Source organism: Harpia harpyja, chromosome 13, assembly GCF_026419915.1.
Source record: "Harpia harpyja isolate bHarHar1 chromosome 13, bHarHar1 primary haplotype, whole genome shotgun sequence".
Classification (NCBI taxonomy): Eukaryota; Metazoa; Chordata; class Aves; order Accipitriformes; family Accipitridae; genus Harpia; species Harpia harpyja.
The window spans coordinates 29,300,392-29,313,552 of NC_068952.1; the positions used below are offsets into that span (position 1 = coordinate 29,300,392).

Consider the following 13,161-nt stretch of genomic DNA (forward strand, 5'->3'; position numbering starts at 1 on the left):
TTGTAAAACTGATATTTGCTAGTGCGTACATTACACTCTTGTATACCACTTGTGTATTTAGAAGAGAAGATACTGGTCATGGAAAACTTTAGACCTTGGTTTTTTATTCCTCTCAGGGCAGCCTGGCACTCCAATACTCCTTACAAAGCTTTGCTCATTTCTGCCTATGTGGGACTGGATACCTGAACACTGGAAATAGGCACACAATGAAGATGCCCTTGGACCTACTTCTTGTAGGAGGAAGGCTGGGAAGGAGAAAAAGAGGTGTAGGAGTTACTTATTGTTCGGAGTTTCCTGTCTCCACTTCTCCCTTCTGTGGAGGGAGGCGCAGAGTGCTTCATGGTTCCTGTCCGTGGCAAATCTCTGGCTTGTTTCTCTGCCTCCATCTCCGAGAAGGAGAAGGATGAACTTTGTTGAGAGGACGGAAGATCCATGTCCTATTTCTATCCTGTAGCTGAAGTATGAAAGGAGGACTAGCCCTTAATCAACCTTTTCAATGTTCAGGAGGTTTTCAGAGGTGCAGTGCATTACAGATGAGCAATGTTGGGACTGTGGGAGTGCATTTGGGCAGAGGGGGCAATGACACTGACTGGTTGGCATATGCTTGTTTTGGTAAGAGAGATACCTTCTCTTAGAGGACATGCTGTCCGTGTCGGAATCTTTTGACGCTCAGGATTTTAAATGTTGGGATAGCAAAGAACAGTGACTGCTAACATTGCATGTAAAAGCCGTGGTGCTTGAAAAGACTACGTAGGGAGCACTTTTAGGAAGTATCATAAACAGAAGAGTAGTCAGGGCAGGAGGAGTGGTGTAAAGGAACAGGAAGGAAAGAGAAACATGTATCTGTACTTTGAAGATTATACTCCTTTCTAAGGAAAGTTCAGTTAAGGATGGGATGTGTTCATGACACTAGAATAGCAGAAGAGAGAGGGAGAGAGCTAATTCTTATAAACAACGTGGGAGCAAGGGAATAGGAGGGAAAGGAACAGGTGAACATTTTCAAACGCTTATTTCTGTGGTGGCTGATGTCTGTAATTGTTTCAGGAGACGGTGCTTTTGTAATAAATCTTCCTATCACTTAAAGCCAGAACTGCAGAGCATTTTACATTTGATTACTATGCAAACAGATTATAATCTTCATCAGATACCCTCTGGTTTTCTTATTTCTCTCTCTTTTGTTATAGATTTGTTATAAATGGTTATAGCTTCATTTTTACAAGTGTCGCTAATGGAATGTAAACTGTGGAAAACTGTGTAATATTTAAAGCAAATATTGACATTTAGTGGTGTATTGTGTACCACAGACTACTTTTATAAGCATTTATAGGATGCACTGGGCAGAGCTGATCATGTCCATACTCAGGCTCCTGAAACAGATTGCAATGAGTATCTTCAAATTTAAAAGTCTGGAGAATAATTGGATATAGAAGCTGGAAGTATTCTGAAAGAAAAACAGCAACTAATTTGTCTTGATCTACAAGCTATAGAAATTATGATGTTCAAGCAAATATTAAAAAAAAATTAATCTTGTTCTTTAATCCATTATACAGCAAAATTATTGTGAAATTTAGGGGAAGAAAGATGGTTCTTTATGGCAGGAAAATGTTGCTTTACAGAATATTTTGCATTTGCCCATTTTGAAGAGCCAAATAGATTTCAAGAGTAGAATTTTGTCTGGTTGAATTATGTAGGTGAGCCTTTGTGTTTTATGTACCCTATCTAAATTAAAGAAGATATGAAGGTATGCAGTGTCCTTCTTTCAAGAGGTGTCAGGTGTGAAGAGTTTAGCTTATAGCTTATTTTACTAGAAGAACCGAATATAACTGGAAATTGTTCTATCTAAAGGATTAGAAGTAGTCTAAGCAGTCAGGGTAGGTAGTCCAAAGGATAGGTATTCCATGGAGATTTCCAGAAAGCTTCAGTGTTAAGATGACGAATCCCCAGGTGTGTTTTATCAAGAAAGCTGTAGCAGCACCTGCCATGGTATTGGAAGAATGGAGAGATGGAATTGAAATTTTGCTGTTGCAACTTAACTCACCTTTTAATGAAAAGTTTCCCCTGCACATGCTTGGAGTAAGTGGAAAGCAGGTGCTGGAACCATCTTCCATCTGAAATAATTGCTCAAAATAAGTCACGGGATCAATTTTGTCTTTCCTTGCACCCTAGATTGTGGGTTCATCTAGCACATCCAGTGATGCTTCTGCCTCCAATGGGTAGTACCTGTGTTATTAAGAGTATCGCAAGGTTGTGTTCTTGTCATGGAAAAGCGTGAGTTGCAGCTGTCTTTTCTGCTTTCCCCATGAGCCTTCCAAGACTTGTACTCTCATTTTTCTCCAGCACACATCTGTGTGTGAAAGCTGAATTGTAAAGCATGCCAGTTTCAGCCACCATAAGGTTGTCATGCATTTTTGTGACTAGATTATCTAGTCTAATTATTTTTAGACCAAGACACAAATTGTTCTGAAGAACAAATTCTTATGTTTAGTGTCAATGTGAGAAATAAGGAAAATAATTAGGCACAAGTCACTAACTATTCCTTCTTTTTCAAAAGCCTCTTCCTTTTCTTCAGCTAGGGTTCTCCTTTTCTACAGATGAAAAAAGCCTGTCCTCCTTTATTGTCGGCAGCCCTGCACACCTGAAGGTTTAACTGGGAACATGTTCTGAAAAGACATGCTTTGAATGCATATTACTCTGTGGAAAGCTAAATGAAATGTCCCATACCTGTTACTGCCATGCTCTTAGATTAAATTAAACAGTTCAGCGTAACTATTAATCACTTCAATTATTTCGATAATTCCAACTCCAAGGCAGCTTTGTATTTTTAGGTGTTTTAGGCATGTCACATGGCCATGACTTTCAAGGCATTGTCCAAGAGAGAGAAACAACTTGCTTGGAAACAGCTTATTAGGCTGGAAGGCAGAAGTGTTCTCAGTGACAAGCCCTCCTGGTTGTTTTGCAGCCCCTGCTTGGCTGCCTGTTTGAAAGCAGCCTCTGGGCCTTGAACTAGAGAGTTTAGGAAAGGACAGGACTTCTTTGGTGTATGGAAATCTGGTGAAGAATGGTAGAGGTGTAAAAGGCCCAGCTAGCCAGGTCTTTGCTTGTTCTTACGTCAGCCAGTCCTCAAAATGCCTCATCTTAAGAACACAGAAAACTTCTAATTGAAACCTGTGACTTAAATCCTTCCCGGAGCTGGGCATCCTGCCCAGCTCCCTCCATCCTAAAGTGTCTTACAAAAGGGATAAAGACCATGAATCCAGAGAGGGCTGGGAGATTTTTGGTCCAACAGACACTCCCTATTGTCTACCTGGATATGAAGCCAGTGTTGACTTAACCCTATGCACTAGTGTAAAGGTTAGAGGAAATCCCAACCTTGCACTACTTTGTGTTGTTAATGAAATGCTAGAAGACAATGGAAAGCAATGCAAAAGACTGCACAAGAAAGAGAAAGATTAATCCTGTGTCAATGAACACTTTAACCTGATTCATCCATCAGTCCCACTGTGTGCAAAGTGAGCCCTAATGATGCATCAGTCATTGGCCTGTAACTTGGTATATAGTTGTGGGTTTTTTTCTTTCACTTATAAATCTGTCCTAATTCCCATGTTTCTGAGGTTTTAGTTGTAAGGCTTACAGCACGTTACAGAAATACTGAGAATTATGCTTGGGCCAGTGGGAAAAGATATCTTAAAAGAATTTTTCTTTTTCGGGAGCTTCATAAACCTAAAATTTCACAGACATCATCATTAGTATCTTACAGGCCAGATTTACTTATTAGATCAATCAGTGAGCAGTGCTTGATCTACAAAGATGTTTTAGAGAGAGATTGTTACAGGTTAGCAGGCTGAGTTCAGAAATTGATGTAGTCCCATAAAAACTGGTAGAGGTTACATTGAAGCTAACAGATTCAGCCTAAGTCTATCACAAAGCTGTAAGAGGGCTGGGTATGTACATTAACTGTACTGATAAAATTTCTACAGTATTAGCTTGTTTGTCCTAACATTCATCTTACGCCTTCTGGTGGCAAATTCAGCTATGCACAAAATTATTTCCAGGTGATCTTTTTGATCAGAGAACTGATTGTAGGGGAAGTACATGTGCAAAATGCAATGGGCTCAGGCTTCCCTCCTTGTAAGGCCCTACAGAATGGTGGGGCAGCTGAGACCAATCTTGATTTAATCTTGATTTAAGCATCCCAGGAATACACAGAGGTCTGCTGTTTCACGGAGCAGATGGAAAGACAAAACTGCAAATTAAATGTGAAAGTGAGTGCTGGTTCTCACTGTAAATATTTTCTGTTCTGACTTTATGGTAAATAAGAAGCAGTGGAATAAAAAAATTATGCAGTTCTAGACAGATACAGATTACAGGCTTTTTAATAGAGGTGCTCCTGTGATGCCCAGTGAGCATCTGTTGGTTACAAAGTGCTTGGTTAGATTTTCACACACTTCCTCTGTTCATCTCCAGGTCTCTACCCCTGCTGAAGGCTGATTTTTTTAGAACTGTTTTTAAAATATTCTTACAAGAATTTGCACTTACAAAACTCTTTTGTGAGTAGCAGGGCCTTTTATAAGGAGAGGGAGATAATGAACTGCAGTGTCTTAAAGGCCGGATTTTTAAAGGCATTTAAGTGCTTATAGCAATGGCAATTGAATATCTAGATGCTTTTGGAAGTCCCTCAAGATGCTTAACTGTGTCTGTAGATGCTTTAATAAATTTGTTCCAAGTGGTTTGCCTAAGGTGCAGTTAGTCACTGCTAGAGAGTTGAAAAGGGAAACTTTTACTGCTGTAGCCATTAATCATTTTTGCCTTCTTTATGACAAAGCGATGGGAAAACATAGCTGTTTATAGAATCTGATGGAATAGGGAAGAAGTAGCGATGAATTATAAAAGAAAACAGAAGTTCAGCTTTGTCTGAGTAGTAGACTTGTCCTGTAAGTTCATGCTTACAACTGCAATGGATGAAGGTAGCCTCCCACTGTTTGCAAAGTCTCTATAATCACCACATGGCTAATCAAAATTATTTGCTAAATCCTTTCTACAGTGTGGTTGAGGGTCTGTGAAGTATTAGGTAACAGGTCTTTGAGAGAATTTGATCTGCTCAATGCATTTTAATAGTAAAAATCACATGCTATTATTTTTCTTTTCTGGTTGATCATAGTTCTTGTTGCAAATGTTTCCAAGTTTGTATTCTTTTTTTTTTTATATCATCTCATTTACTTACAAACACAGGGTGAGTAAGAATGCCAAGTGAAATGATTTTTTGTGTATTTACAAAAAATAGTGATACAATCCCCACAAGTAGCTTTTGTCAGTGTAATCTTTTTGCCCTGTTTTTCATCATTACTGCATATTATCAGTTAACCGTTTTTCTCATCAGATGCTTTTGTTTCCATCAACCAGGATGCCGAGAAATTGGCCGGTGAAGAGCATGCCTGGAAAGAAGTAAAAGATGCCGTAAATGAAGTGAGATATCCAAAATCAAAAGAAGGTATCCTTTCAGTGACAGGCTACAGTCTGTCATCCAGTTGTGAAAACAATCCAGAGAGCTCCCTAGTATGTAGTTCATCTTTTGAGATTTATTTCCTAAAGGTTTACATTTTTATGCTGTTTAAAATGTATTTTTAATTCATCTGATGTTTAAACTGTGTAATATTCTTAATCGTATTAATAATAATAGAGTCTCTGATTACTCGGACCGGAACTGCTTCATGGCAAGGATAGTAGGTGCCTAGGATGTGAAGGGATATTTTGGCTCAGGTTTAGACTTCTGCTATCACAGCCCACCACTTCATATAAATCCACTTCTAAATGAAATAAAGCTTAATCTGAAGTGTTGCTAAATTCTTTCTTCCATTACTTCCATTGTGAACATTTCCAGGTTCTCATTCTTTGCACAGCAATGACAATAACAAGGACATAATTACAGTCAGGTTCACTGCAAACATTATAGAATCATTATAATAAGTTATGATAGTATTATATAATAATAATTGAGAATTAAGCAAATTGAATGAGATTATCTTGCGCTAATAAACAGAACTGGAGCCTAATGGCCATCATGTAGATATTCAATCCAATTTAAAAAATTAGTGAACAGCAACAACCAAGAAAAGATGAGCATAAGAGAGGTGGAGATTTTTACTAGAAGACTATGAGTATATTGATCCCGCTCTCATCTTAGTCTATTCAGTGAAATTTCACTGACTGTGAATTTAGCCTATTGTAGCAAGATGCCTTACCATTTTCAGAAACATGGGCTTTCTCTGGAGCTAGAGAGAATTAAATCTTCTAGTACTCCTTTTCAGCAGCATAAAAACCAAGTTTGCATAGTGATATTCCAGACTGGAAACAAGTGATCACAATTTTTATTGTAACAAAAAAAAAAACCCCAAACCCCAGCTGAGTTTGTTTCTTTCTAATCCAGAGAGATGAGTTTGTTAGCAAAAGGGAAACACTTATCTCATCTAACTTTAATATTCATATAGTTTCTAGTCTGTCTTAAGTTCCTTTGTAGTCACTGGATTGAGACAGACAATACTGAAATAGATCTTCAGGCATCCAGTTATACTTCAGGGCCCATGTTTTAACCTGAAAGTTAAATTATAGATATGCAACATGCAGTTGCAATCATTTTTATACCAAAAGTATGAAGCCAGAATACTGGTCCTATTTAATGTTCCTGTATTTAACTGCAGGAGAAATTACACCTACTGAATTTTGCTGGGGTCTTTAATTAAGATTACTGGTTTAACTGATATTTAAAAATTAATCAAACACATTGTAGTAGAAGGTATCAGGACTGGTTGAAAAAATATGTCCTTGTTGTCTGTTCAGCTTCTGTTCTCAGACGTGGGCTATTTGAAATCCTTTCCTTCCATCACACCACAATACTAGTGCTACTTGGCATGCAATGTTGAGTGTAGCACCTGAAGAGGGGGCTTGATGTTTGTCCACTTGCCAAGAATGAATAGAAAACCTTCCTTGCTGACTGAGGCACATAGTAATTAGTTTCTGCAAATGTAATTTGTTTAGCAAATTAAACCAACAGTTCCTACAGTTGAGAAAGTTAGTGACTTCCAAAATCTGAGCTACTGATTATAACTGATACAGTGTTGTAATGCTAAATCTGCAGTTAGAGAACTTGAAACAATACGTGTGAGTGAACTGTCTCAGACCCAAATTCCAGTTTAAGCAAACAAATTGAGATACTGAAGCCCAGTGCAAGGGGATTAGTGTGGAGAAAAGGATTCCTCTGCATCTCAGGCCGCACAACAGTAGCAGAGCTGCTTAAGGTCTGCTCCTCTAGTCTTGGGCAGATACAGGACACTCAGCTTCTCTTTTGTCTTGTTGCAGCTGATTGTGGGTTTTCTAGTTTGCAATTTACATACCTGACAGTTTGGTCCCAACAGGTTTTGCAATATAGCACATCTGCTATTAGATGCTAGTGAGTGAACAAAGCAGTATAGTAAGAAGTAAAAGCAGACAGACTAATACTATGCATCAGCTAAAATGGTAATCTTTCAAGAATGTCAGTGGTTTGTACTTTCTACAAGAATTGTATCAAGTGGAAATAATATCCCTCATTCTTCTGTTTGTCTGTCCTTAATCAGTTGTAAAGAATACATGGATGTTTGCCAGAGATATAAAGGTTAAGGTGCAATTTTATAATAACACATTCCTTCCCTTATATGGTTCTTTCAATCCAGGAGAGCAATTCACAAATAATTAGTTTAGCCTTGTAACAGCCATGCTATAAATCCTGGCCTGGCCACATAGTGGTCACATTCTTAAATTTAAGTATGTAAATATTCCCATGTTCATGAAGGACTAATTACTTCATCACAGAGTTATCATTGTACACTTAAATCCATTGCTGGATTGGGGTGGATAGTATTCTCAGTAATGTCATGAAGATAACTGCTGAAGTTCCTTGAGCTGATTGTATGAAAAGGACTGTGATGCAAACAATGTTATTACTTCTCTTACTATAAGTCTAATTTTTTTTTTTAATTTGATTTGTTCTTACTGCTGTGTATGGTATCTTTTTGGTGTTTAGACTGCTTGCATTCTGGGACTCCCATTAAGTCCCAGATGACAGTACTTATATAAAATCTGGGATTATTGGTATTCAGCTTAGGTGTGGTCAGAGAGAGAAGAATCTGGTCCATAGAGAAGTCAAACCAGTGTAGAATGTAATGAAAATAAGTGGTTTGTGGTAAGGAATATCCAACTAAAGTGAGTGCAAACCCCATCTTACTTTTCCTCTCTTCCAAACATACAAAAATCTTCTTGTAGCATCAGAGGTAAAAATCTTCTCTACTGCCAAGATCCTTAATCCTGAACTACAGTCAGACATCAGAACTGCGATGCTTTTCTTTCTCATGCATGAAACGTGCAGCTGTACGTGAAAAAAACAATGCTCTTTACAACTGTTTCAAGGAGAAAAAAAAAATTAATTAATTGCAAGAAAAGGTTCTAATTTCATGAGAATTCTAAACCAAATCTTGGTTTATAAGTATGTGTCATTATTTTAATATGTAAAAAATTAATTTTCTTTTTTTAGTTGCTGAGACATTTTGTTAAGACACATTTCCATGGGTTCTTCCCCTTGGCTGTAAGACTTGGAGGAGTATCTCAAGTAAATAATAATGTTTCAGCAGCTAAATAAAAACTATTTGAATTGTAGTTTGTTATGCAATAAACTATCCTTTCATTTTGTCATCTTTCTTTTACCCTTTATTCCTGAAATACTGCCGCCTTTAGAAATTGTTTTGCTAAATGTAAACAAAGCATAGTTACCTAAGCTACCACTTCTGAGTTCAAGTATGTTTTCAAGAACTGAAGCAGAGTCTGGAATGACGACAGCTTTTTTATCTTAATGCCCTGTAGCTCTTACTCCTTGCTAACAACATTTAGAACTTGTATTTTTGTTTGATTAAAAATATTTCTTTAACTAAGGCTAATAACAGAGTGGGAGCAGGTTCTGGCAAGATGCCAGAATCTCTTGAGCAGCAATATGGGTCGTCTTCCAGACACAAATATCTATCAGCTGAAAATGCTTGACTGTGCCATGGATGCCTGTATTAACCTTGAATCCTGGGAAGAAGCTTTGTACTATGGCAGCAGGACTCTGGGACCATACGGGTAAGAGATGTAACTGGTTCAACTGTTTCCAAAGATGGGGGGAGAGGGGGCTGTCTCATTAAAAGCAAAGATTGTCTTTCATCTAGATGCTTCTTACTGTTTTTATTTCTTGCTGTACATCTTGCCTTGCTTTCCAGGTTAACGGATGAGGCAGAACTCCGATTCTGCTTCCACAGTCAGGCTGAGAGCAAATAAAATGATAATAGGAACTGTAATAATAACTGATTATTAGCTCCTCACTGTTTCATATGTTCAGATGCTGCCCTGTCCCTGATCAGAAGCTGACTTTCTGGTTCAGACTCCATTGCCATGAAGGTATCAGCGTTTCATGCTGAGCTAGGTCAAGCTTGAGGGACAGGTAGCTGGCTGAAATAATGTATATTCTCTGTATACTCTATACATAGAGTTTACAGAAAGAATTAAAAAAATCTTGCAGAATGAAGTTTCAACTGGAAATGAAAAAGCCCCATGTCCTTATTTTGGGAAGGTGCCAAGGTAGTGAAGTACTTCCTGTTCTCTGCTGGTCAGTACTTGCTCTTATGCTATGTGGTGGGAGAGTTTCTGAGTCTGATGGCCTTTCATTGATAAGGAAGGATGCTCTAGGAGATCCTACTTCTTGTGGTAGGTCTTGAAATTGATTGGAACCTGGAGCTGTAATGCAACTTTGGTCATCTACTGGAGAAAGGGCAGGTGCTGTCTGCTTTGATCTGTGTTCTGAAAGCTCTAAGACTCAAATCTTTGGGTTCTGGATATTTGCATTGTTTGTAACTAAAGGTAAACCTTTGCTGAATGTCCAGATATTATGTCATTCATGCATGAATGTTCATTCTTGGTAAGGTATTTTTTAGAGCATCCATTTCTTCTCTGTTAGTTCTTTTACACCATGTGATGTTCCAGTACACAGTGTGATGATGAGAAGTGTGAGGGGCATGCTAGTGCTGAACAATATGTGCTGCTGGGAATATGAACATGTCAGATTTTACATGTCTTCCCTAATCAAACCAGGATGCCATCAACATTCAGCATTTTGCCTGAGGAAGTTTCATCTGGCAACCTGTTTCAGAACAAGAGGAAATGGCCTCAAGTTGAGGCAAGGGAGATTTAGGTTAGATATTAGGAAAAATTTTTTTACTGAGAGGGTTGTCAAACATTGGAATGGGCTGCCCAGGGGAGTGGTTGAGTCACCATCCCTGGAGGTATTCAAAAAGCGAGTGGACAGGGTACTCCAGGGCATGGTTTAGGGGGCATGGTTAATGGTTGGACTCGATGATCTTGAAGGTCTTTTCCAACCAAAATGATTCTGTGATTCTATGAAAACTCTGAGCTTTACTTGAGAAACAGCACAGCATTTCAGAGCTTTCACTGTAAAGTAATTAGTGAGAAATCTGCATAGGCTGTGGTACATCAGAGCTGTAGAGAAGCTCAGTGTTCATAATGACTATTACTTCTCATAGAGTCGGGCAGGAGTGCCTACAAATTCTCACATTTCTTCAGGGTGAAATTCATGTCATGCATGTCCCACTTAACCTTTCAAACAGGGCTTATGTAGTACTGCAGCAGTACATGCTTCCTGCCAGCCTTCTACCGTGTGGCACATTCCAGATGAACAGAGTAGTCTGCTTGTTTAAATGTTCCCTTATGAAATAATAATTAAAAAAACCTCACTTTTTTTTATAACTTGCTAACTCAGTTCTTCACAACTGAAAACTGAGAATTTTTCTACAGACCTTCCAAGAGCAGAGATTACAGTGAGACCAAGTGCAGTTTTACCAGATGATTTAATAAAGCTTTCTCTGTTTTGCTTACTGAAGTATACTGTAGTTTTCAAGCTGTTTAATGCAGGAGTCTGGAGATGAAGGAAAGTGTTCGACTGTGCATTCAATTAGTATTTCTTAAGGAATGCTATTTACATGACATATTTGACCTTTTTTGCACCTTGAAGAACTTGTCCTTGTTCTCTCCTCATCCAAAAGCATTATTTAAGAGAGATTTTCAGTTGTTTTTTCTTTATATCTTCAAGTCACCACTACAAGCTTCGACACACCTGAAACAAAATCCTCAGTTTCTCATTACAACAAATTGTCCCCTAAGCAGCAGGAGAGCAAATCCTAGGAAATCTTTTGGGATGCATTGAATTTCTCCTGTTGAATCAATCTACTGCTTGGCTGCTCCTGCAGTTCCATTATAGCTACCTATTTTCCTTTCCTCACCTCTGGAAAAAAGTATTCATACAGCTCTCTACAGGGAATCACCTAAGAATTCGAGCAGTCCATATAAATAGGAAATCATTGTTACAACTTGAAAGGCTCTGGAGATTTGGTCAAAACCAATTTTAATTTCAGGTAATGTGTTTATTGTGCGTTTTCCATTTCTGTAGCAGCAGGATTAATTTTCAGTGCTGTGTGACACATTGTATCGTAATGTGTGTTTTCATTATGATGGTTGCTGACTTTTTCACAATCATCCACTTCATGTAACTGGCAGAGACAGATGGTTAAACTACATAAAACTGATTTGTCATACTGAATACAAACCTCTATGTTTTAGGCAGTGACGATAACCTGTGAGAAAGATTGTTTAGGACCTCTCAAATATTTTTAGAATTTCTAAAAGAAGGGGAGAAATGGCGGCTGTCAAGATGAAAAGCTGCCTTCTCCTTTTGTGCTGAACCATAACTGTCCATTATTTGTTAAAACCTACGACATGTGCTTTCACTGAAGAGCCTAAGCCAAATGTATCAACACAGCTTTTCTTGTAAATGTCACAGTAATAGTCTGTCTGTCCAAGATCCTTAACAAAAGTTAAGATATTTGCCTAAGTGAAAGCTGCCCCACATCATAGTCAGCACTCAGCAGATTGCAAAAATAAACTTCCTTTCAAAAATCCTTGTGACCCTTAACCACTGAAGAAGAGTATCAGCAAGAGGCATTACATGGGTTTGTCATGTCTCGGCACATTCACAGTCTGGGCTGACTGCTGCTTGTGAAGGATCAGATTCAGAGATACTGACTAAGGCAGACTTCCCTTAGGTTACCTCTGAGGAAGGACCCCAGCATTTAGCCCTTAAATCGCAGAGAAGACACGTGTGTTCTGGGGATGGGGTTTGGGGTTTTTTTTCCCTTGTCTCAAGTATTCAGTGCTTACACTGCAGACAAAGAGTGGAAGTATGTGTCTGTTGTAAAACTCTGCTAGATGTCCTCAGCTATTGCAACGAGAGTCATAGGAGGAAAAGAAGTAGCTAAGTGACACCATGGGACTACTGGATTTAGGAAGCAGAAAGGACTGGGTAAAGCTGTGTCGCCTGTCTGGGCTCCTGTGGCATCAGGTCTGGTGAGATTCTGATACAGAGAGGACATACATGTTTGTCTGTTTCTGTTCTGCGCTGCTCATGATCTTCTGCTGAACATAAAGCTAATGTAGAAGTCCCACTGAATTTAAGATGGGCTGTTTCAATTAACAACCCTTCATTTCCAGTGCTGCAGCATTAGGAGTTACTGGAGGGCTCCAACATGAGCAGAAGGAATTTCCTTCTTTTCATTCCATACAGAAGTGTTGTGCAGAAGTGCTGTTCCCCCTGCAGCCTTGCACATCCTTCCCCCTCCATCCTCCCTCTGCTGAGTCAGCACTGATACAGGGCTTGTGCTGATGCGGCTGGTGTGCTTCTGGAGTGGGAGGGAGCTGGGTAGGTGCAAGCATCCCATATTTGTGTTAGACATGCATCATCTGTCTGTTCTTCTCACTCTTCCTATTCCCTATCCCTTCCAGTGATGTTTTGCAGTATCCCATTACTTCACCTTTCCTCGGTGACTGAGGTCTGTTAGGCAACAAGGAAAACAATCCCAGTCAACACAATTTTAGATTGTTCTGCAAAGGGCTGGGCTTAAGAACAGTGGCTGGGATGTGCTTCTTGTTGAGTATTTTCTGAGAACATGGTTGAATTTTCATTGTGTGAATGAAATGTCAGCCAGGAATTTTTGATTTAGAATTCTAATTCAATAGATATGATGAACGGTAGTT

At 38.8% G+C, this 13,161-nt stretch overlaps 1 protein-coding gene across 4 annotated transcripts in view; it reads left to right on the forward strand.

Moving 5' to 3' along the window:
• The window catches only part of SMYD3 (SET and MYND domain containing 3), a 446,033-nt gene that overhangs the window by 386,833 nt on the left and 46,039 nt on the right, over positions 1-13,161 (forward strand). For all 4 annotated transcript variants that reach the window (XM_052805601.1, XM_052805602.1, XM_052805604.1 and 1 more), the window contains 2 exons: positions 5,401-5,488; positions 8,970-9,144. In XM_052805601.1, the coding sequence (XP_052661561.1) occupies positions 5,401-5,488; positions 8,970-9,144 (263 nt within the window). The remainder of the gene's footprint in view (positions 1-5,400; positions 5,489-8,969; positions 9,145-13,161) is intronic.